Source organism: Artibeus jamaicensis, unplaced genomic scaffold, assembly GCF_021234435.1.
Source record: "Artibeus jamaicensis isolate MK-2021 breed Jamaican fruit bat unplaced genomic scaffold, CSHL_Jam_final contig_558, whole genome shotgun sequence".
NCBI classification, from domain to species: Eukaryota; Metazoa; Chordata; class Mammalia; order Chiroptera; family Phyllostomidae; genus Artibeus; species Artibeus jamaicensis.
The window spans coordinates 4,836,347-4,860,420 of record NW_026521886.1 but is presented as its reverse complement, the minus strand read 5'-3'; the positions used below and the strand labels follow the sequence as shown (position 1 = coordinate 4,860,420).

Below are 24,074 nucleotides of genomic sequence, written 5' to 3'. Positions count from 1 at the left end.
CTGCGCCGGAGATGCAAGGGACGCTGACGTCGCTACGTTCTTTCGGGCGCTTCCCGGGCTGGAGGATCACGTGAGCCACTTTTCGCGCGAAATCTACTTGTTGCGGTAGGAGCAGAGAGGGCGTCGGTAAGATGGCGGTGAGTCCAGGGGTGCCGGGCGCGTGCTAAGAGGCAGCGACCCTGGGGGTTAGGGGGTGTTGCCGCGGACTTCTTGTCCTTGTTCTCGCTGGGCTCTTGCCATGATCCTCGCCTCTTGGGATCGGTTCTTTGGCAGAGGCTGGGCCCTTGGGCTCTGGTGTGGAGCTGATTTCTCCTGGGGTCTGCAAAGCCAGCGGGACCCGCACCATACGGTGCCTGGTGATGCCGCCTCTCCCACTCCAGCTTGGGAGCGTTGGACCCCTGAAGCCCCTCTCAGACCATACCGCACGACTACTATGATTTATTCGCTACGCACATGCTGGTTGGGCCCCCTCTGTATGCCTGGCCCTAGCTGAATAATACGAGACAGGCAAGGTCCCGCATTTTCATGCACTTGTTACTGTAATTTTTTTTGGTTTTATTTACTGTCTCACCCGTCCACCAATCTGTAAGCATCAAGACCTCTCATGTTTTGGTTGCTCTTGTATCATGGTGCTTGGCATAGTGTGGGTGCTCAAAAGGGTAGGAATGCTTGATTACAAGGAGGAAGAGACAATAGATATATGAACAAATGGGGTATCCTCAGTGACTTGTCATGGAGACAACTCAGGGTATTCTGAGTGACCACATGTTCGAAGAAATGGTATTTGGGCTGGTTCTTGTGTGTTAAGTCATTGGCACAGCTCACAGGAGAGCATTTCATGTAGAGGGAATGGCAAGTGTGAAGTCTTGAGGCTGGAAGGAATTTGGTGTGGTAGAGGACAGGATAACTGGTGGGGAGGGCAACCTTACAGAAAACTAAATCAGCCCTCACTTTTTTTGTCTTCCCTTGCAGGAATCATCTGAGTCCTTCACCATGGCCTCCAGCCCTGCCCGCCGTGGGCAAAGCAATGATCCTCTCACCTCCAGCCCTGGACGGAGCTCCCGGAGGGCAGATGCTCTGACCTCCAGCCCTGGCCGTGACCTTCCTCCCTTTGAAGATGAGTCTGAGGGGCTACTAGGCACAGAGGGGCCCCTGGAGGAGGAGGAGGAGGAGGATGGAGAGGAACTTATTGGAGATGGCATGGAGAGGTACTTTTCTTCAAGGCCCTGCAATCATCAGTTTTGTAGAGCGCCAATTGTCAACCATCTGGCTTTGGGTGCAGGCAGAGGAGACAAATCAGAGCACCTTGGTTCTGCGTCTGGGGGAGGACAGGTTTGTGGGGCCACAATATAGGTCCATGTAACTTGCTATATGCAAGACTGGGTAAGCCCAGCTCCATGAGTTGTGTGCCCCAGGGCTACAAGGGGTCTGTAACCTGGTGGATCATATCAGAGAGTCAACTGTGAAGGACAGGAAGCAGGCAGCTGAGTGCTTTTCTGCAACTTCAAAGGAATACCGTGTTGCCATTGGTGGGTGGGTGCTGATTAAGCAACATTTAGATTCAATCCAGCAAACATTTATTATGTTTAATCTGTACCAGTCCATGTGTTAGATACTTTCACACTTACTAGAAAACATGTGAGCATATTAAAGGTTATCAAGGCACAGTGTGTTACACTGTGGGTGCTCAGTGCAAAGACAGTGGAGTAAGCTTTGCAAGGAAGTAAGGTTAGGTTTCTGCTGCCTTACCCCATATTTACAACCAGGATTTGGTAGGTGTTCTAGTAGAATTATGTGAATGCCCAGGAGCCTCGTGAAGAGTCTCCTTTTGGGCCTGCCTTTCCTGGGACTCGGTTCCAGGACTGGTGTGTGTGAGAGGACTGTCCAGGCCATCCCACAGTCAACAGGGAGTGCCCTTTGTGAAGCATCCCATGGACTGTGGACTGTACTGTAGACCATTTGGATCTTTGCTTTAAGCTCTGTCATCCTGGATAGTCAGATCTGTTGTGTAGTACATTTCATACTGTGGAAAGAATGAGGAGTCTAGGGACAGATCAATCTGGGCAGGTCCTTGTATGCTGTGGAGTTGTCCAGGCAGTACACCCCTCCCTAACATTCTCTACCCTCTGTCCCTTCAGAGAGCAAGAGAGGAGGCCCTTAGCAGGGGCTTCTGGATCAAGGTATCTGAGCTAGCTGGGCCCAGTTAGCCTTTGTTGTTGGGGCTTTTTAACATGCATATTTACTGAGCGATAATTTAAATATTTGAAAATTTATCTCTAAGAATACAATTTAATGCCTTTTAATCAATTTCTTAAGTTTGGCAGCCATTACCTCTGTCCAGTTTTAGAACATTTCCTTATTGGGAATGTTCATCCCCTTGTGCCTGTTTACATTTAATCCTGGTTCTCATCCCCACCCCTAAGCAGCCAGTAATTTGTTTCTTTAGATTTGCCAATTCTGGCCGTTTCACACAAATGAAATCATAATACAAGACTGGCTTTTGCAACAGGCTTCTTTTACTTTCTTTGATTTTCAAGGTCCATCCTTGTTGTAGTGTGTCAGTACTTCATTCTTTTTTATGATTGAATAATATTTTGTTGTATGGACCAACCATGTTTTTTACTCCATGATCATAATGGTTCACATTTGGGTTCTTTGCACTTTTTGTCACTTATGAGTAATGCTGTTGTGAAGTTTTTGTGTGGACATGTGTTTTCCGTTCTCTTGGGCAAATACCAAGGGTTGGATTTGCTGGGTTGTATGCTAACTCTGGTTAATCCTTTGAGGTACTGCCAGGCTGTTTTCCAAAAAAAACTGCAACATTTTACATTGCCACACATGAAGTATGAGGGTTCCTGTTTCTCCACATTCTTGCCAACACCTGTTATTTTCTGGTTTTTGATAATAGTCATCCTAATGTGTATGACATAGTGTCTCATTGGGATTTTTATTTACAATTCTCTGGTGCTTAATTATGTGGACCATCTTTTCATGTGTTTATTGGACATAGGTATATCCTCTTTGGAGAAGTGTCTATTCAGATTCTTTTACCTTTCTTGAGTTGTGTTTATTGGACATAGGTATATCCTCTTTGGAGAGTGTCTATTCAGATTTTTTACCTTTCTTGAGTTGTAAGAATTTTTATTCTGGATGTAAGTCATCAGATACACAGTTTGCAAATATTTCTCAACCTGTGACTTGTCTTTTTTGTTGTTTTTAAGATTTATTTTCTTTTTAGACGGAAGGGAAGAGAGGGGGAGAAACATCAATGTGTGGTTGCCTTGCACTCCCCCTACTGGGGACCTGGCCTGCAACCCAGGCATGTGCCCAGACTGGGAATCGAACCAGTGACCCTTTGATTCCTGGGCAGGCACTAAATCCACTGAGCCATACCAGCCAGGGCTCTTTTTTGTTTTTTTAATAGTTTATTTTAAAACACAAAACTTTTTACACATAAAGGACATTTTATGTGACCTGATATATTTCAAGAGTCAGATACCCTTTTTCCTGAGAATTTAAGAATTCAGAAACAGATGAGCTTAGAAATGTGCCCGTCTCTGGCTTCTGTTTCTGGCATGAGCAGTATAGGATTACTTGTTCTGAGAATATAGTCTGACATGAAAAACAACCAGAAAACCCAAAAAGTAGCAGTTCCACTAATTATTACTCACCTGGAACAGGGGAGAATTCAAGAGGATTATCTTAGGGAGGCAGGATGGTATCAGGATAAAAACTTTGCAATTTGTGTTTGGGCTATATTTTCACACCCATTGGCAAAGGTCAAATCATCCTCTAATGCTCAATTCCCTCATCTTTTGAGTGGAACAGTGATATCTATTGCACTTTCCAGAATTTCAGAGGGGAGAGTAGCGCTTGCTTTCTGGGGGTTCCTTGTTAAGACATCATTCCCCTTCAAATAGCTCATAGATGACATTGTGGAAAATGAGTACTTGGTGGTCTTAGAGAACCTAAGAGACTTGAGCCAGTTGGACGGTATATCAGAGAGGCTGGTTTGCCTGATGTGAATAAAAGACCTTCCCTAGGACTTGAAGGGGTTTGAGGCAATATTATCTGAGAGAGAGAATTCCTCCCCTGAGGGTGAGCTTGAATTGGCTCTCTAAAAGGCCTTCCTGTGTGAAGATGTTACGGTTCCTCCAATTCCTTTTTCTTATTAGTTGCTTAAAGCTATCTGGGGAGCCCCTCACCCTTTTTTATTGTGGAAAAATACGCATACCATAAAATTTCTCATCTTAATAATTTTTAAGGGCCCATTTCAGTGATATTAAGTACACTCACACTGTTGTATGACCATCATCACCATCTCCAGAATTTTCTCAACTTACCAGACTGAATTTCATAGGTTATTTGTCTTTTTGTGATTGGCTTATTTCACTGAGCATAATGTCCTTGCGGTTCATCCGTGTTATGGCATGACTTTTCTTCCTGGGAGATCTTTTTGAGCCTTCTGTGTTTCTGGCCTAGAGATTCTTTGGGCTTACCCAGGCCAGGGCTTCTGGGCCTTCTTGAACAGGTCTGATTCCTGAGTCGTGTTTGGGGTATTTTTGTTTTCATTTTTAATACTAACAGGGTCCATTTGGGCATCTTTCAGGGACTATCGTGCCATCCCAGAGATAGACACCTATGAGGCTGATGGACTGGCATTGGATGATGAAGATATAGAGGAGCTGACAGCCAGTCAGAGGGCGGCAGCAGAGCGGGCCATGCGGCAGCGTGATCGTGAGGCTAGCCGGGGACTGGGTCGCATGCGACGTGGGCTCTTATATGGTAGGTTGAGATGTCTGCAACCCTGATGGGACTAGTCCTGCTTCCAGAGCCTCCAGGAGTTGGAAAGAGTGCTAGGGAAGACTTCTCTCCAGCATGTCCCTTTTATCCTTAGACAGCGATGAAGAAGATGAGGATCGTCCCACTCGGAAGCGCCACCAAGTGGAACGGGCCACAGAGGATGGTGAAGAGGATGAGGAGATGATAGAGAGCATTGAGAACCTGGAGGACCTTAAGGGCCACTCTGTGCGTGAATGGGTAAGCCTGGCAGGCCCCCAACTGGAGATCCACCACCGCTTCAAGAACTTCTTACGCACCCATGTGGACAGCCATGGCCACAACGTCTTCAAGGAGCGAATCAGTGACATGTGCAAAGGTTTGTTCTCTGCACTGGGCTTCTGCTCACCACAGTCCACCTTGCAAAACTCTCCGATAGAAAGTTATCACTTTGGCCCTGCAACAGCACATTAAATAAAGATGTCAAGTGCAAGGAACATTAAATAACTTGCCTGTTACTGGACAGGAGCTAGGACCTGGAGCTCACCGTATCCAACTTTCAGACATACACAAAAGATACTGTGCTTCTGCACTAGAACATTCTAGCTAACTGTCCAGGGAGCACATGTGAATCACAGAAGTGTATTTTAACATGTTTAAACTTTGACGGGTTTTATGTGCAAATCTGGATTACTACTTTGATCAGAAAGTATTGGCATATTTCTTTTTAATTTTTTTATTGATTATTCTGTTACAGTTGTTCTATTCCCCCTTTATTCCCCTCCACCCTACCCCCCATCCCCACCATCACCCCCCCTTTAGTTTATGACCATGTGTCTCAAGTCCTTTAGATTCTATATTTCCCATACTATTCTTGCCCCCCCCCCCATCTATTTTCTATCTACTGTCTATGCTACTTATTTTCTGTACCTTCTCCCCCCTTCTCCTCCTCCCACTCCCCTGTTGCTAACCCTCCTTGAGATCTTCATTTCTATGTTTCCACTCCTGATCTAGCTGTCCTTTTAGTTTGCTTTCGTTTTAGGTGTGGTTGTTAATAACTGTGAGTTTGTTGTCCTTTCATTGTTCATGTTTAACTTCTTTATCTTAGATAAGTCCCTTTAACATTTCATATAAGGGCTTGGTGATGATGAACTCCTTGAATTTGATCTTATCTGAGAAGCACCTTATCTGTCCTTCCATTTTAAATGAAAGTTTTGCTGGATAGAGCAATCTTGGTTGTAGGTCTTTAGATTTCATGACTTGGAATACCTCTTTCCAGCCCCTTCTTGCCTGTAAGGTCTCTTTTGAGAAATCCGCTGACAGTCTGATGGGTACTCCTTTGTAGGTGACTGTCCCCTTAGCTCTTGCTGCTTCTAGGATTCTCTCCTTCATTTGAATCTTGGCTAATGTAATGCTGATGTGCCTTGGTGTGTTCCTTCTTGGGTCCAACTTCTTTGGGACTCTCTGAGCTTCCTGGATTTCCTGGAAGTCTATTTCCTTTGCCAGATTGGGGAAATTCTCCTTTATTATTTGTTCAAATAAGTTTTCCACTGGTGGCTGTGCCTTTCCCCCTTCTGGTACCCCTATAATTCGGATGTTGGAGCGTTTAAAGATGTCCTGGAGGTTCCTAAGACTCTCCTCATTTCTTTGAATTCTTGCTTCTTGACTCTTTTCTGTTTGGCCATTATTTGCTTTCTTCTGGTCCACTCCATTGATTTGAGTCCCCGTTTCCTTTTCATTGCTATTGGTGTCCTGTGCAATTCCATTCATTTCAATGAGTTTCGCCTTCATATATTTGTCTAATTTGTTGGTATAATCAACCAGTTCTGTGAGGATCCTGATGACCAGTGTTTTAAACTGTGCGTCTGTGAGTTTTGCTATTTCTTCATCGCTTAGATTTATTGGCTCTGGGGCTCTGAGATCCTCCTGCGCCATTCTTGGTCTGTTCGGGCCCTTTAAGAAGCGGTGCCTTGGATTCCCAGGTCGCTGGGTTGTGACGCTGTATGTGGGGGTGTGGCCCGAGCCGGGAAATGGCGACCCCCTCTGCCGCTTCTCACAGCTGGGTGCGGAGGAGCAGTGCCTTAGGTGGTTCACCTGGGCCGGGCCGCTCAGAGTCGCTGGGTTATGATGCTGTATATGGAGGTGGGGTCAGAGCAGGGAAATGGCGGCGCCCTCCACTGCCGCTTGCCGTGGGGACCTGCCGGCCAGGTCCAACCACCCACTCCCTCGCCTGTCCACCCTCGCACAAATGCGCGACCTCAGTCAACACGCAGCCCCGGGCCGGCTGTCTCCCCCGCAGTCGCTCGCCTGGTTGCTCGCTGGGTCGCTCACTAGGTCTGACCCTGCGCCTGGATTCCGCCGGCCTGAGTGTGTCTGGCCGAGACCTCCTGTGCAACCCTGCTCCGCCAGCCGCTGGTTTCGCCCCTTACCGGTCAGGCTGAAGAATTTGTTGTTAACGGACTTCCGAAAAGTTCAATTTTCTGTGTTCTGGCTGTGTTTTCTGTTGCTAATATTTAGTTTTCTCTAATCTTGGTTGTGTGAGAAGGCACGGCACATCCACCTATGCCTCCATCTTGGCGGAAGTATTGGCATATTTCTTTGTGACAGTAATTATTTCAAAAGGAGGCATGCAATTCTTGGTTTCCTGCTGTTTCTTCCATTCCCTTTGTCCTATATTTGACACAGTTTATTCCTTGGTTTCCTTCTTGGCCATTATAGGCATGTCAGGTTACAGCCCTGGTGTATTAGGCATGCTGTGTGTATTATTTTACTTAACTCTCCCAGTGACTTTGTACTCTGTGTGATATCCTTATTTTATAGATTTAGGAAGTTGAGGCTCAAGCTCTGTCACTTAATGTAAGGCACGTAGCTAAAGCAAGGTAGACTTAGGAATGAGAGCTGGGCTTTCCAGCTTGAAGTCAAGGACTTGGGTGGAGCAGGCTCTCTACTTGCACAGTGATACGGAAATTGCCTCCTCTAGCTTGATGTTCAGTTTTTTTCTGTCTCTAGAGAACCGTGAGAGCCTGGTGGTAAATTATGAGGACCTGGCGGCCAGGGAGCATGTCCTGGCATACTTCCTGCCAGAAGCACCGGCAGAAATGCTACAGATCTTCGATGAGGCTGCTCTGGAGGTCGTGCTTGCCATGTACCCTAAGTACGACCGTATTACCAGCCACATACATGTGCGCATCTCCCATCTGCCTCTAGTGGAGGAGCTGCGTTCGCTGAGGTAAGCTGAGGGCAGGGATCGGGAATCCAGTCCTTGGCACCCTCTGGCTTGGGCATCATTTGAGAAAACTTTGACAGGGTGGTGGTGTGGGCAGATGGCTACAGCCAAGCGAGCCCTCTGCCATTAGTTTTGGCTTGCACTGGTTGTGGTGTGATTGATCTGATCTGGTGGTGCCAAGCCCCAGATTTTTGGGATCACAAGATGGAATTCCCTCACATGCAGTCATGACTTCTCCAGAGGGTGTGCATGGGTTGCACATCAGGGCTCCAGGCCTCTGATGTGCTCTCTCATCTCCATAGGCAGCTTCACCTGAACCAGCTGATCCGTACAAGTGGGGTGGTAACCAGCTGCACAGGCGTCCTGCCCCAGCTCAGCATGGTCAAGTACAACTGCAACAAGTGTAGCTTTGTGCTGGGACCTTTTTCTCAGTCACAGAACCAAGAGGTGAAGCCTGGCTCCTGCCCTGAGTGCCAGTCAGCTGGCCCCTTTGAAGTCAACATGGAAGAGGTGAGCAAGCACACAGCACTGGCTGCTGGCTGTCGCCATCTCAGGAGTCCCTGGTATGCAGGGCCTGCCTGACATTTTAGGCAGTTTGGAAAACCAGCATAAGCAACTGAGAGAAACAAGAGGGTGTTGTGTATTGTCCACACCACAGGGCAAACTACTTCTGTCTGGCCAGCCTGTTTAGTTTTTCCCACGTGGTATTTTCAAAAATTCAAGCCAGTATTTAAAAATTGGGTGAGTTTTATTTAAAACATAAAAGTTTATGGCTTCTCTTGAAAAATGGGAAGATCTGGCTAAACTGGGCCCACCCTTCTTCTCCAGGTGCACCCTTAGTAGGGCACCTGCTTTTCAGTCCATCATTCACATGGGGCGCCTCTAATCACATTGAGACATCTCTTGATGTTTCTGGTTCCTGCCTCTCTGGGCCTTTGGTTGGGGGCTTCTGGGTTATAACCACTTCAGACACTACTGTGGCATATACAAGATATGCTGCTAAAAGCCTCTGGGCCTTACAACCCCAGGCACATTATATATGCCTTTGTGTTACCGAACAAGAGGAGGTGGTCCGAGGGAGGGGCAATACAATATTTGGCCCACCTAGGGATGCCCAAAACTGCTGTACAACAGGGGCCCCTCCCAAAAACCAAAATACTAAAATCTACTGGGCCCTTCTGTCCGCCGCCAATTGGAAACACATCTCTTAATGCCAGAGATTTGTGAAAAGGAAACAAAATGTTTATTTAATGCTATTCAGGCCTAATGCCACCACTAAAATATCAAAGTCCTTTAGGTTGTACACCTACACCCACACAGCGCTCCCTTCTCCCACTGTCCCAACTCCGGGTACCGTAAATCAGGAAAAGAGCACACGTCTGTGTTGCAGGCCGCTGGCACCATCAGCTGTGTCACTGTGCAGGATCTCGAGTTAATCCAAAGTACTGTGGTACCCTCTCATGGTCCACTGGCAAGAGTCCTTTGTACCCAGTTCCAGTCAAAGTCTCTGTTGCTTTTCAGGCCCCGTGGCCAAAGGGGGGCACCCCAAAGCCGCGTGGGCCTCTTCTACCAAAGCTGCAGGAGTCCGCACTCCACCAAAAGCATGTGGCTGTCTTCTTCACCTGGCTGCAGGGATCTCCATTCTGGCCAAACTGCGTGGTTTTTCCCTTTCACCTGGGAAAGAGGGGGTCCACACTCCGCCAAAACCACGTGGCTCCCTCTTTCACCCCACCAACCGGGGGTCCTCACTCTGCTGAAACCGCGTGGCTCTCTCTCTATGGCTGCCGTGCCTGGCTCTTAAATCCCAGCACCCATCTTCCTCTGTACCCCTATTTCCGACTCCTCCCAAGATCAGTTACACCTGCCAGTATTCTGTATTAATACAAGTTTACTGGGCTGCCATCGTTAGTCTGGGCAGTAATCATCCCATGTCCTCGAGCCAGTCTTCTCCAAGCCCCTACGCAGGCGCTGTAACTTGGGGGGACCTGCCCCCAGTTACATCTTGGGGGGAAGTGACTTCATCCCCCTAGCTCCAAGCCTGGCCACAGCCATTTAACATATCCAAGTGACCGCCAGAGGCTATAGATATGTTAAAAGACAATGCCATGGATTAGCTGCAAGGCTGTGGCTGTGCAAAACTGTCCCTTCCCCCCCAACTCACACCTGTGGGGGTGGGGTGAGGACATCTTATATGTCTCTCCATTATTCCCATACACTTTGAATTCTGGACACCATTCCAAATCTTTTTTTTTGGGGGGCCCCCCTTTGGCTGCACCCTGTATCATTTGTACTTGAACAGCTTAATGTGTAAAGTCATAGTACCTGCAGTGGATGCACAGATCTCCTTTGTGCCTTGCTGCCCTAAGTGTTAGCTGCTAACCTCTACTGCTCTACACTTCTGAGAAGTACCCTTTCCAGAGCTGCCTTGCTAGAAAATGCCTGGGAAGTTGTGCTTGTGATAGTCTACAGTCAAAAACTGACCTCTTTAAACATTCATGTATGCCTTGCCTAGTGAGACATATCTGCCAGACTGGACCTTACCTGAGTCCACGCCTGTGCTGAGGCTTACCTGCCCTGTCTATCTTCCCTCCTTTACAGATTCCACTTTACAAAAATCTCTTGCACAGGAGCAGAACTTGAGGCTTCACTTCTAGGGAACTTGCAGTAACTAGTATAGGATTGATAATTACAGCTGACTTTTCTGTATTTTAGAGGATTTTTCAGGTGCCTGGTGAAAATTATATAGTCTTCATCACACCCTGTAAGGCAGGCACTGTTACCCTGTTTTAGGCCAATGAAGAAATTGGCTAGGGTCAGCTAGGAAGTGACTCAGTATTAGAAGTCAGACATTTTGACCCAGAGCAAACTGCTCTGTTAATGTGATCTCTTCCAGACAATAAGTGCAATAAGGGACATTAAATTGCATGGCACAGTGTTGGCACATACTTGATAATCAGAGCCCACACTAATGTAATTTGTTGTTTGGGCATCAGTTTAAGAGCTTGGTATGTGTGACTTGATTTAATCCTCACTGGGAGGTTGCATTTGGCAGTATTAGCATCTCCATTCTGCCAAGAAGACACAAGAGAGGTAATCATCACTTGCCCAGGATTACACAGAGTAAACCACAGAGCCAGGATCTGAACCTAGGCAGCCTGGCTTCATATGCATGAGGACTCAGCTTTGAGGCAGTAACAGATGCTTGACTGTCCACCAGTCAGGAGGCATCTGAGGGGTAGTGTCAGGAGTAGGGACCTTCCGTTGATGTGCTGGTCACAGTGGGATCCCTTTGTGCTGTCTTTGATTTTGTTTTCCTAGTGAAGACAATAGACACACACAAAAAAATAATAATAGAGAGTCAACAATACTGCTGACTGTCCCTCACTGGGTCCCCATCAAGGTGAAGTGACATAATTCAGTGCTTGGAGGAGTATGAAGACTGTCTCACGGGGATAGGTCCCATGGCTTTTTGTTTGTCCCTCACAGACCATCTATCAGAACTACCAGCGCATCCGCATTCAAGAGAGTCCTGGCAAAGTGGCAGCTGGCCGGCTGCCCCGCTCCAAGGATGCAATTCTTCTTGCCGATTTGGTGGACAGCTGCAAGCCAGGAGACGAGATAGTACGTGGTGAGGAGTATGTTGGGAGGGAACTGAGTTGTTAAGATTTGTGTGTTTCTGGTGGGCCAGGGAAGGGTTAATGGTAGTTGGGGAGTGGGCTGAGATGAGTCCTTAAGTGACCCTTGTACTGGAATGGCTATCTGGAACTGGTTGTGTTTTGGTTTTACTGAGTTTCTAATCTTGGTGCGTGTAGCATGGAGGACTTAGAAGAAAAGCAACTGGATGAAGCCAGCTTTGGAAGTATGCCCAGCCCTACTTTGACCCTGGGGCTGCCCCCCACCCTGACCATGTGATTTCCCCTCTCTCCCTAGGAGCTGACTGGTATCTACCACAACAACTACGATGGTTCCCTCAACACTGCCAATGGCTTCCCCATCTTTGCCACAGTCATCTTAGCAAACCACATTTCCAAGAAAGACAACAAGGTTGCCATGGGGGAGTTGACTGATGAAGATGTGAAGATGATCACCAGCCTCTCCAAGGACCAGCAGATTGGAGAGAAGGCAAGTGGAAGTCCTTGGGGCTGCCATGCTCTGTGAGAAAGCCAGGGACTTGCTGAGTGTGTTGTAGGTGCCCAGGGTTTGCTGCCTAAGCTTTAGCTGCTACTCCAAGTCTGTCCTGAAATCTCAGTCTTAATTGTCAGGTATTGGAAATTTTACTCTCTCTTACTTTATTCTCCTAGTGGCAACTCAGTAAACTTGCTTTGATGGGGGTCCCCACACTCAGCTGTTGGCATCGGGGATTGGTCTGAGCCTGTGGCCCCATCAGGTTAGGACAGGATTGTAAGGATTCATCAGATGTGGAGCCCAAGCTCAGTGTTGAAATGGAGGCAAAGCAGTTAAGAATAACTTGCTACATGTGGTTGTCCCCAAGTGTCAGGTTATGGGGAAGACCCACAGTCTTCTCCAGAAAGAGTTCTACCTCGATATGACTTTTTCTTAGAATGTTTTAAAATTTTTATTTTTAGAGGGGAAGGGGAGGAGAAAGAAGCAGAGAAACATCAATGTGCAAGAGATACATTCATCAGTTGCCTCTCAAACATCGTCTCACATGAGAGGGAGGGAGAGAAACATTGATGTGTGATTGCCTCTTGAGCGCCCCCATGAGGGGACCAGTTATGCACCCCAACCAGGACTCAAACCGGTGACGACTCAGTTTGCAGACTGGCACCCAATCCACTGAGCCACAGCAGCCAGGCCATTGTTTGTTTGTTTGTTTGTTTGTTTGTTTGTTTAGACATTTTTACAGAAAGTTAGGAGATTAACATTGAAGACATACAAATAACAAGTATAATGTTAAATTTCTATTCATACAAGTCCTCTGCTATTTTACTTGCTCAAATGCCACCACCTACCAAGGGTGTAAGTGTTCTCAAGCTCACAGTTCTCTTTTGAAGTAAGATATGGTCCTTGCCCTCATTGGGTACATATTTTAATTAGGATTTGAATTTTCAGGGTTAAGTGAAATAATTAATGGGAAGCACTGTGATACTTCCTGGCAGGTCTGGGTTTGAATATACCCTTCATACCAGCTGTTAAGTTGGCCTGATAACCTTCCAAGATAACCAAGTTAGCCATAGGGCACATTGAGCAGTGTAAGCATTAACACAGTTGCCCCTTGCCTTTCTGCTCCACAGGGAGGCCCACCTGTATGTGTGGGTGCTTTGCAGGAGGGTAACGGCCTGGGAATCTGCCATGCCCAGCAAATAGGACTCAGGCTGCTATTTGTAGTCTTGGAGGGACATAAAGAGTTCACCCTGCAAGGGTGCCCACTACATAAACAGCTCTAAGAAGCAATCTGGGTAAAGAATTTAGGGATGGACAGTTTTGGCATACTCACACAATGTGTAGGAAGATGGGAGATCTAGGGCATACCATCTCTCAGTATTCCTAATGCATATAAGGGCTTCATAAAAGAATTGTTATATAGAGTACTGAGCATCTGCTAGACACTGTCTAGGTAATTTTCAGATAGTGATAATGATTCTATAATTTAGGTGTCATCTTGTGTCCCGTTTTATTGATGAATAAACAAGCACAAGGGTTAAATAAGTTGCCCACATAACATAGCTAATAGTGGCAGAGCCAGGATCTACCCAGGTGACTTCAGAGTTACCCAATGACTGCACTCTGCTCCCTCCATATAGTAATCAAAGTTTGGGAGGGTGCATGTGTGAATCTTTGGTTATTGTGGATTCTGTGGGATACCTAGCACAAGTCCTGACCCATATTTTTAAACTTTATTATAAAAATTTTCATACTTTTATGTGAAATGGTATAGTGAATCCCTATGCATTGCTCACTTAGCTTCACCAGTTGTCCCAGTCTCTCCAGGCTTGTTTCCTCTGTACTTGAATCCACTCCCCCCTCAAGCATTTCCAAGCAAATGCCAGCATTATATCTGTAACTATATTATTGTGTGTCTCTGAAAGACTCTTTTTACTAAAACCTAGTCACAATACCACTGTCACTCTTTAAAGCATTTCCTTTATATCAGTTATTTGGTTCATGTTTACATTTTTCTAATTATCTTATTGGTTTGTTTGTTTGTTTGTTTGTTTATAGTTTCTTGGAGTTAGTATTCCAGTAAAGTCCACACACTGGGATTGGTTGATCTGTCTCTTGGTCATTTTCCATCTCTAATTGCAATTATATATTTTAATTTTAATTTAATTTTCCAATTATATATGTATTTAAAGATTTTATTTCTTTATTTTTAGAGAGAGAGGAAGGGAGGGAGAAAGAGAGGGAGAGAAACATCAGTGTGTGGTTGCCTCTTGAGCACCCCACACTGGGGACCCTGCCATAACCCAGGCATGCGCCCTGACCTGCAAGTGGTGAACCCCCCAGTTTGCAAGCTGGCACTCAATCAACTGACCCACACCAGCCAGGGCCTCTTGCAATTATTAAAAAACAGAAGACAATGTGTCATTTGTCCTGTCTTATTTTCATGGTTTAGATGTTGCTAATTATGTCTTTGTTGAACATACTCCTGTTGCTTGTTTTCTATAAATTGGTGGTCAGATACAGAGGCTTCATCAGACTTTTGTTTAAATTTTGTTTTCTTTTTGGGTGGGAGCCATAGCAAGACTCTACAGAGGTGACTTGACCAGGAGGTACAGCACCCAGGGCTGTGATGTTCACAGCCACTGATGATCCTTGGCTAAATCTATCCATTCATGAGGGGTATGAAATAACAGTCCTCTCATTCCAAATCTGTCTTCATTCATTTGCTGGAACACTTCTACATAGAGAAACTGCTCTTAACTATATTGACTTACCCAAGGTGGAACTCCTATAATAAAAGCAGGATGTTTGATTTCTAGGGTTTAATGTCATTAAGGTTATTGCAGTCTCCTTATGTACAGGGTCTGGCAGAAGTGATACGTACTTGAGTGTGGTTGGTAGGGTGATAATATGGGTGTAATAATTTATAGTTTTGAAATTTGAACATTTCACCTAAAATGTTATATGGTGTGCTTGAGTATGATCTTGTTATATTACAGAATTACAATCTTATGATTTTATAATAAAAAGGCTATTAGTTGTACCAGATACTATATTTCCTGTTCCAGACCTAGAATCAGCTATTTCTCCAAACAGCCCGGTGGGAAGTATTCTTTCCCATTGGTGGGAAACAGTATTTGGAAACATCAGCTCCTAGATGCACTAGGTCTGGACCACTGTGAGCCACTAATGCTAGCAGTGCTAACAACTTCTGCTTGACTAGTTTTTACACTAAATGTTAGAGCCAAAGATAGAACTAGAAAAGATGTAATGTTGTGGAAACAGACCTCCACTCCTAACTTATGTAAAATGGTGATAGGAAGCATTTCTGGCACAGCATCAGAGTGGTACCAGCAGGTCCTGTTTCCAAGAAGGACATGTCAATCACACTGCCCTGGCTGTTGTGAAGAGTGGCCATACACAGAATAGACTGCTGATGCGTACCCCCAGTTCCAGTGCCCAGAATTGGGTTTCCCCCATCTTCACGTTTCCAGGGAAGCCAGAGAAAGTAACTTCCACTTGGCTGTCAGCAGAGACAAGACAGCTGAGTCCAGTGCTTAGGGAGTGGTTCTCCCTCGCCACCCCAGTGTTGTTTTTCTATCAGAGCCCCCATTCTCCAGGGCCTGGTGCTTCCCAAGTCACTCAGTCTGACCTGTGAGGATACAGTGCTTTGCAGAAGGTGGAAAGGTAGAGATAGGGCATAACCGTGCCACAGGTGGAAGGAGAAGCTGATTCCCATCAGCCAGACATGTCTTTCGTTTCATCTTGACCATTCAGCAGATTTTGCAGTCTTCTCCCTCTCTCTGCTGCGTGTACACAGAGACATGGAGACTGTTTCACTGGCTCACAAGTTGAAATGACCTGAATTTCTGGTGACTATGTCTCCCAGGCACTCTATATTTATGTTTTAAGTGTACAGAATTATAGTATATCATCTGTATATTGGATTGTGTGCTCATCACTCAAAATGTAGCCTCTGTCCATTACCATATGTATTTGACCACCTTCACCCTCTTCAATCCCTCTTGACCCTTTGGTAACCACAATACTGTTGTGTATGTTGGTGAGTTTTATTTGTTCATTTGTTGCTTTCTGTTTATATCTTACATGAGTGAAATCCTATGATTCTTCACTTTTTGTATGACTCTGTTTAGTGTGATATTCTCAACATCCACCCATGTTGTTGTAAATAACAATATTTCCTCCTTATGGTTAACTAGTATTCCATTGTATATGTATATGACACATCCATCCATCAAAGGACACTTGGGTTTTTTCTACACCAGACCTGACTTTGTATTGTATTTCTCCATGACAACCCAGCCAGGAGCCAGATAACTTGTGTCAACACTTCACTTAGAGCTCAAAAAAAACTGTGAATTGGGTAGTATTACTTTTCCATTAGAGGAAACAGACTCAGGCAGTGTACAGAACCCCTGTGAGGGGTCTTCCTACTGTCAGAAGCTGGATTTTGTCTCCTTTCTGCTCTTGGTCTGCAACCTTGGGGTAGTCCTTATTGAACTGGGACAACATAAAGGAGTATGACCAAAGTTCTTTTAAATTTCTAAGTTCTGTGACTTTCAGAAAGAGCCAGCTAGTGACAAGTCAGAGAGCAGGGCTTAATGTTGAGGCCTGGTGGAATTTAAGCAGCTGTGGAGTGGGTGCTTTGGGGCTAGAGACTTTTCCATCCCCTAAGACCAGAACAGGTGGGTTATCTGCCCAGACTCTACCCATGCCTGTCCCTCCCTTCTTCAGATCTTTGCCAGTATTGCTCCCTCCATCTACGGGCATGAAGATATCAAGAGAGGCCTAGCACTCTCTCTGTTTGGAGGAGAACCCAAAAACCCAGGTAAGTAGAGTCTATAGGGAATTTAATAGGAGCCAGGTTCTACATATCAGACAAGGAAGGACTGTATTGAAAGCATGTTAAGAGGTGGCCAGACCATGTACAGCTCAGTCGTCATAGGGAGAACATAGCCTACAGGCATGGCATCTCGGGCATCGCCATGTCCTTAGCTCTACCTCTGCCTTCTTTTATGATTAGCAGATTCATCTTTGCATGTCTCATTTTAAATAACTTTTTAAAGATTTTATTTATATTTAGAGGGGGAGGGAAGGAGAGAGGGAGAAAAATATCAATGCATGGTTGTCTCTCCTGCGTCCTCTGCTGGGAACTGGCCTGCAACCCAGGCATGTGCCCTGACTGGGAATCAAACTGACAACCCTTTGGTTTGCAGGGCTGCACTCAATCCGCTGAGCTACACCAGCCAGGGCCACTTATCTCGTTTTAAAAAACTTTGTCTTTTTTTTTTTAAACTTTGTCTTTTAAAGAATTGTTTTAACTTAAAAATAATACATGAATTTGTTATATTACATACTCTTATTAAATTTTTAGAAGTCGCAGAAAAGCCAAAGTTACTGTTGACCACCCTTTTTAATTTTAGTCCCCTCCCCATAGATTACTCCTCTGGTCACTGTGGTATGTGACTCCCAGACCTTTGTTTGGCTGTTCATAGACTTAACATGCATACCTAGGAAACACAGTATTTCATAAAACACATTTCTATTTATAGTTCCTGTATGTGTGTATAAGTGACTATGCATAAAATATCCGGGTTGCTTTTTACCACTCACGTAACACATTTTTCTGGCACTAGTTTATACAGAGCAAGTTCATGCTTTTAAGTTACTGTTCATTGTCCATATAAGTTACTGTTCATTGTCCATATAGTATAATGTATTTGGTTATCCTTCTCGTTGAAGAACATGTAATTGCTTTCAGTTTTTTACATTTATGAAGAAGATATTTATACTCACCTCCTTGTGTACCCATTTTTCTGGGTTCATTGCTCAGAAATGGGATTGCTGGTCCTAGGGTATTGCATCCCTCTCTGGAGAGAATATTCCTTTTCATTCATAATAGGCTGAGAAATTGGGTATAAGCCCTATATCCATCACCTTCCTTTTGTCCCCATTCCCTCTGTTGCCGTCCTTGCCTCCTCCAGGGGGCAAGCACAAGGTGCGAGGCGATATCAACGTGCTCTTGTGTGGAGATCCTGGCACAGCCAAGTCTCAGTTCCTCAAATATGTTGAGAAAGTGTCTAGCCGCGCCATCTTCACCACTGGCCAGGGGGCTTCAGCTGTGGGCCTCACAGCATATGTCCAGCGGCACCCTGTCAGCAGGGAGTGGACCTTAGAAGCTGGAGCCCTGGTTCTGGCTGACCGAGGAGTATGTCTCATCGATGAATTTGACAAGGTAGGTCCTGGACCCTATAGGTAATGGGACTTAAAGTGTGTTGGCTTAGCCCTCAGTGGGGGACAAGTGTTACACTGGCATGTCAGGGAGAATCATATATTTGATTCTTGCAGATGAATGACCAAGACAGAACCAGCATCCACGAAGCCATGGAACAACAGAGTATCTCCATCTCGAAGGCTGGTATCGTCACCTCCCTGCAGGCTCGCTGCACTGTCATTGCTGCTGCCAACCCCATAGGTATACCAGGCAGGATGGCTGGTGGGGCCCAGGGACTGCCAAAGGGAACTAGTCCCTGCCTTTGGGAATCAGGAACCTGTAGTACCCATCATCCAGTTGCAGATCTGAATTAGGAATTAAGCAACAGAAGGTAGTTCTTTCCTGTGTGGGACTCTTGGGTTTTTGTTGAGCCATGTTCTCAGAACCACCCATGGCCATTCTTTTCAGAAAGCCTAAGAGCAGAATCTAATTCATTATGAAGTGGCTTGTTGATCCCTGCCAGGCACCCTTGCCAGTCTGGTTGGCTGTTCCTGCCAGGAGACAAACAGGGTTTCTATCTCAAGACTACTTCAGGCCATTGCTTGGGGAAAGCCCTTTTCTATCTCATCTGGAATGCCTCACAGATAGCAGGCACTGAATCTCCAGCCTCTTCTAGTTCCTCTGCCAAAGTTTTCTTCCCCTTCTGTCACTGAAGCAACTTGGGGTTGGAGAGAACTTTTCTATGGTTCTAGAAGAGAGGATCTATGGTAGCATGCACCCTGATAGGTTCTTTTGTGTTACAGGGGGCCGCTATGACCCCTCACTGACTTTCTCAGAAAACGTGGACCTCACAGAGCCCATCATTTCCCGCTTTGACATCCTGTGTGTGGTGAGGGACACGGTGGACCCAGTCCAGGTACCCAACCCCATGTCCCAGGTTCCATGCAATAAGTTCTGGGGACCTCTACTACAGCTTGGGGCCTGTGGTGTACCAGGCATGAGAAAAGGGGCTACCACATGGACCTTGGTGAGTGTTTCACTCTTGTTTTTGTGTCCAGAGACACAGTTGGTTTCTCTTTCCTTCACTGGCTCCCCTTTCCCAGCCACCCACCTAACACAGTCAGTACAGTCCATACTCTGCCACCAAGTTCTGATGGTCTTACTGCCTGAGTACTCACGTTTTACTGTTTGTCTGCTATAACCCGAGACCTAGTTTCTCCTGCTCTGACTGAAGTATGGTGGTGTGTGGTTGTGGGTCGCCTGGCTTCTACTTTCATGCCCATTTAGACTGCCAGCCTGTTTTTTTCAAAGCAAAAGTCAGGTCATACCTTTCTTTCTTAACCTGCTAGCAGCTTCCCCTGTAACTATCAGAGGATCCACCATCTTTGCTGTTGCTGCTGTCCTTATAAAATTGTCTCTCTTCCTCTTCCCTCACTTTGCCCACACCTTAAAGATGCCAGACCTTAGAATGCTGTTATCTGGGATTATCAGATGACAGAGGTACTCTAGCAACCTTAGCTAGAATCTTTTCGGGCCCTCACCCATTGCCCTGTTTCTTTTTTTAGCACATGTTACTTTCTGTAGTTAATTTTTAAAACTGCCTTCTCTACTCTCACTAGGAGGTAAGCTCCGTGAGGGCTTGGTCACATTTACCAATGGACCCAGGTACCTGGAGCTGCACATAAAATAGGTGTGGGATATAAGTGTTGAGAGAATATTCTTCCGAAGTATATCAGTTTGCACTTCTTTCAGCTAGCTGACTTCTCCCCAGGCCACGAGACTCCCCCTGTGATCTGCCCTCTTCCATTTTAGGATGAGATGCTGGCCCGTTTTGTGGTTGGCAGCCACGTTAGACACCATCCTAGCAACAAGGAAGAGGAGAGGCTGGGCAGTGCCCCAGAGCCCAACATGCCCAACATGTATGGCGTGAAGCCGCTGCCACAGGAGGTCCTGAAGAAGTATATCATCTATGCCAAGGAAAAGGTCCACCCGAAGCTCAATCAGATGGACCAGGATAAGGTGGCCAAGATGTACAGTGACCTGAGGAAAGAATCCATGGTACAGGCCCTGGGAGCTGGGGGGCCAGGCACAGCAGGAAGCAGGCAGCAGCTCTCTCATCCTTGTAGTCAGTTACCCGAGAAAGTGCTAAAGCAGAAAGGCCTTGTAAAAGAAACTTGCATATCTTGTGCCTGGAGAGGTTTTTTTTAGATGGCACTTAAATGTGTATGTATTTGTTTCTGTGGGTATAGGGAGGGTCTTTTGATTGCCACTGAATAAGTTCCATGTTTTATTTTGCATAAATCTCACTTGAATGGGTGCTCTGACCTAGTTTTGGTTCTTCCATGGTGGGGTGAGGATTTAAAGGCAGCTTGCAAGCAATTGGAAAACAGAATCCTTGTAGTTTGGTACTTTCACACACTTAATTAACACAACAACTTTTTCATTTTGTTTAACCTTTTCAAGTCTTCTCAGCATTCAGCTTAGTTTTCATAGAAGCAAACAACAGCTTATTTTCTCATGCTGCATTGGACCTTGCAAGTCTTGGTACATGACAGTAACAAGGACAGCTGGCCACAAGTGTAACGGACTCTAGGATGCATATAAGTGAACTGGTGGAAGCAGAACTGGTGATAGTGGCAGGCCATAGCATAGACATTCACTGGGCATTACCACACTTTAAGAAGGAGGAGAAAGAGTGAGCTCACCTGGTGGCTCTGTTGAGCACTTCTGCCATAGGGAGGTGAGATGTGCCCTCTGGTTTTAGGCTGCTAGCATTGCCAGTCATTTTCCTTGCTTCTCTCCTGGCTGAGAAAATCTGGTGCTATGCTCTCCAGGCAACAGGCAGCATCCCCATCACGGTGCGGCACATTGAGTCCATGATCCGAATGGCAGAGGCCCACGCACGCATCCACCTTCGGGACTATGTGATAGAGGATGATGTCAACATGGCTATCCGTGTGATGCTGGAGAGCTTTATTGACACACAGAAGTTCAGTGTTATGCGCAGCATGCGGAAGGTAGGTGTGATCTGAGGCAAAGTCCCTTTGGAGCTAAAGGTCAGCTTGACACATGAGCGTACACATGGGCATCCTGGGATGCTGGCCTGGATGTTGTGCTTTGCTCTGCCGCCTGGCAGCAGAAGCTTTCTTATCTGGCTGCTTTTGCTGGTGGAGAAGAGAGGAGGGCAGGAGTGGGGTGGCCACATCCTATAATGTCTTTCTTTGAGTGTCTTAGTAGGGAGGGAGTGAATTTTGCTCTTCTCTTATGCAGACGTTTGCCCGCTACCTTTCATTCCGGCGTGATAACAATGAGCTGTTACTCTTCATACTGAAGCAGTTAGTGGCAGAGCAGGTGACTTATCAACGCAACCGCTTTGGGGCCCAGCAGGACACTATTGAAGTGCCTGAGAAGGATTTGGTGGACAAGGTATGGGCACAGGTGGGAGAACAGCCAGGCTGGTTGCCTGGGGAGCTGTCAAGTCATTTTGGGGGAACAAATGGTTCTTGCACTGTCGGTGAGTGGGCAGGTTTTGGATGAGAGCCATTTATCTAGTGTTTATAATATACTGAGCAGTGTTCCATGTACTCAATCTTCACAGCAGTCAAAAGACAGTAAGTTCTGTTACTGTCATTCCATTCTATGGAGGAGACGACACAGAGCTACAGTGGCAAGCTGTGTGTAGCTCTACACCATGATACAGCCAGCCTCTGCCCTGGTTGACTTTTCTCTGCAATGAAGACAGGAACCCTACCTCGCTTATGGTGCATAGGCCTTAGCAAAGTGAACTGAACCAAAGATTGTGTGGATTTGAGCATTCTAGAATCCATTTCCACAGCTTACTTGACCCTTTCTCCTTTTAGGCCCGTCAGATCAACATTCACAACCTCTCTGCCTTTTATGACAGTGAGCTCTTTCGGATGAACAAATTTAGTCGTGATATGAAGCAGAAGACGATCCTCCAGCAGTTCTGAGCCTCCACAGTCTCCTCATTTTGGCTGGGAAGTAATTCTGGTGTTCACTTTACTTTGTACTTCAGGGATACAAACACAAACCACTGGGGGACACAGAGTATGGTGAGGCCAGGGCTGGCAGCTGAACCATCTGACTTCCCTGAGTCTTCTGGGCTTGAATTGTGGCTAGGAATGTTACTATTTATTTCTCCCCTTCTGCTTCTCTCATCATCTTGGATAGACATGATTTACTTATGTTTCTTTTTCAAATGCTCAGTAACCCACCACTCAAACGAAGTCTGCTTCCCCTTCATTTTGGTGTGTTGAGGATACTCACTGTTTTTAAGTGACTAACCATATAAGGGTGTTATGAGAACTCTTGCCTTCTTGGCTTGAATTCTGTGTCCTTACTGCTTTGGCAACTTTGGCTGAAGAGCAAGTTCAAAGATACTGGTAGTGTTTTTCTGAAGTCTGTCCTGCAGGTATATATAGGCTTCTATGAGTGGAGAAATCATGTAGGCAGGAAAAAAGTACAATCCCTCTATCCTCTAATGACAGCTTGGTTTCCTACAGGTAGAAGGGTCAGAGGGGTTGATATAATGAAGACTACTGCACACCCTAGCTGTGTTAATCTGTTTTTCCTACCTAATCATGTCCCCATTTTCTCATTGTTTGTACATTCTGTTTCTGTGATTTAAATTTTTAATAAAATTAAAATCTAAATACTGGTATCTGTTGGTCTTAGTTCTATCTCAGTATCATAATGCAGGCTTTCCTGGACTTCCCTTGAAAGCCCTTTTCATCTGCTGCCTTTGGTGTTCTGAAAGAGGTATATGAGGCTAGAAGAGCTGTTTTATTTGAGAATGAACAAAGCCAAAATGCTGTGGATCTCCCTAGGGAATTCAGTTGGCAGTTGCTGTCTGTGGGATCTGTGGGAAGCATAAAACATACTTGTACACCAGGAAGGATTGGAGGTAACCTGGCCTAGTTTCTGATTGGAGCAACATTCTTGCTGATGTCAGAAATGTCTAAACCTGTAGAGAATTTTTATGAGTTTATGTGAACCAAACTAATAACAATTACTGCAAAGCAAAATCTTAACAAATTGAGAAAATGTTCTGGAGAATAGCAGTTTTGCAGTCTATTTTTAAACATAAAGCAGGAAGCATAAAAAGGGTTACATGAAATGCATTGGTGGCCAGGTTAGGGAGGCAGAAAAAAGCAAAGCCAGGAAATCAGAGATTGGGTAAAGAATAAAATGAGACAAATACTTTTACATTGGTGAGTATAAGTGAGCATTTACAACACAGAGTATATTATGCAATAAGATAACAGTGAGGGGTTCCTGGTTGGGTGTTCTGGTAGAAGATTGTCGTGAGGGAATCTGTATTAAAGGGGTTTAGTTAGACATTCCAAAGGTATATTATTGTAGATACAAAAAGACAACAGACTCAGGTAAAGTCAGACCTTTGTAAAGACAGGCCTAAGATGACTTGCTTTTAGTTAGGCAGTTTTAATTTCAGTCATTTTGCGTAGCTACTTTTGGAGTTTGTAGGGTCAACCATGCAGGCCTCAGAGCTTGTCAGGTTTAACATGTGACCCTGTTTTTGTCCATATTGTTCATCTGATCAGCATGGCCATCCATCCCCTACCTGGAAATGCCAAGGTTTGATCAGCTGCTCTCTTGAATGGGTGGACACACAGTTTCAAATGTTTCCGGGTTGGTTTTTTTTTAAGACTTTACTAATTTATTTTTAGA

At 45.6% G+C, this 24,074-nt stretch overlaps 1 protein-coding gene across 2 annotated transcripts; it reads left to right on the top strand.

The window, feature by feature from the left end:
- Positions 1–31: 31 nt before the first annotated feature.
- MCM2 (minichromosome maintenance complex component 2) lies at positions 32–23,046 on the top strand. 2 transcript variants are annotated; one of them, XM_037135065.2, is made up of 16 exons: positions 32–137; positions 973–1,208; positions 4,610–4,785; positions 4,898–5,158; positions 7,789–8,008; positions 8,308–8,515; positions 11,492–11,626; positions 11,936–12,127; positions 16,886–16,979; positions 18,136–18,386; positions 18,500–18,626; positions 19,169–19,281; positions 20,178–20,423; positions 21,200–21,382; positions 21,636–21,791; positions 22,226–23,046. In XM_037135065.2, the coding sequence occupies exons 1-16, from the start codon at positions 132–134 to the stop codon at positions 22,334–22,336; spliced, it is 2,715 nt and encodes a 904-aa protein (XP_036990960.1). In that variant the 5' UTR covers positions 32–131; the 3' UTR covers positions 22,337–23,046. The 2 variants fall into 2 exon arrangements, with proteins under 2 accessions (XP_036990960.1, XP_053526295.1); XM_053670320.1 differs by having other exon boundaries at positions 108–126.
- The last annotated feature ends 1,028 nt before the right edge of the window (positions 23,047–24,074 follow it).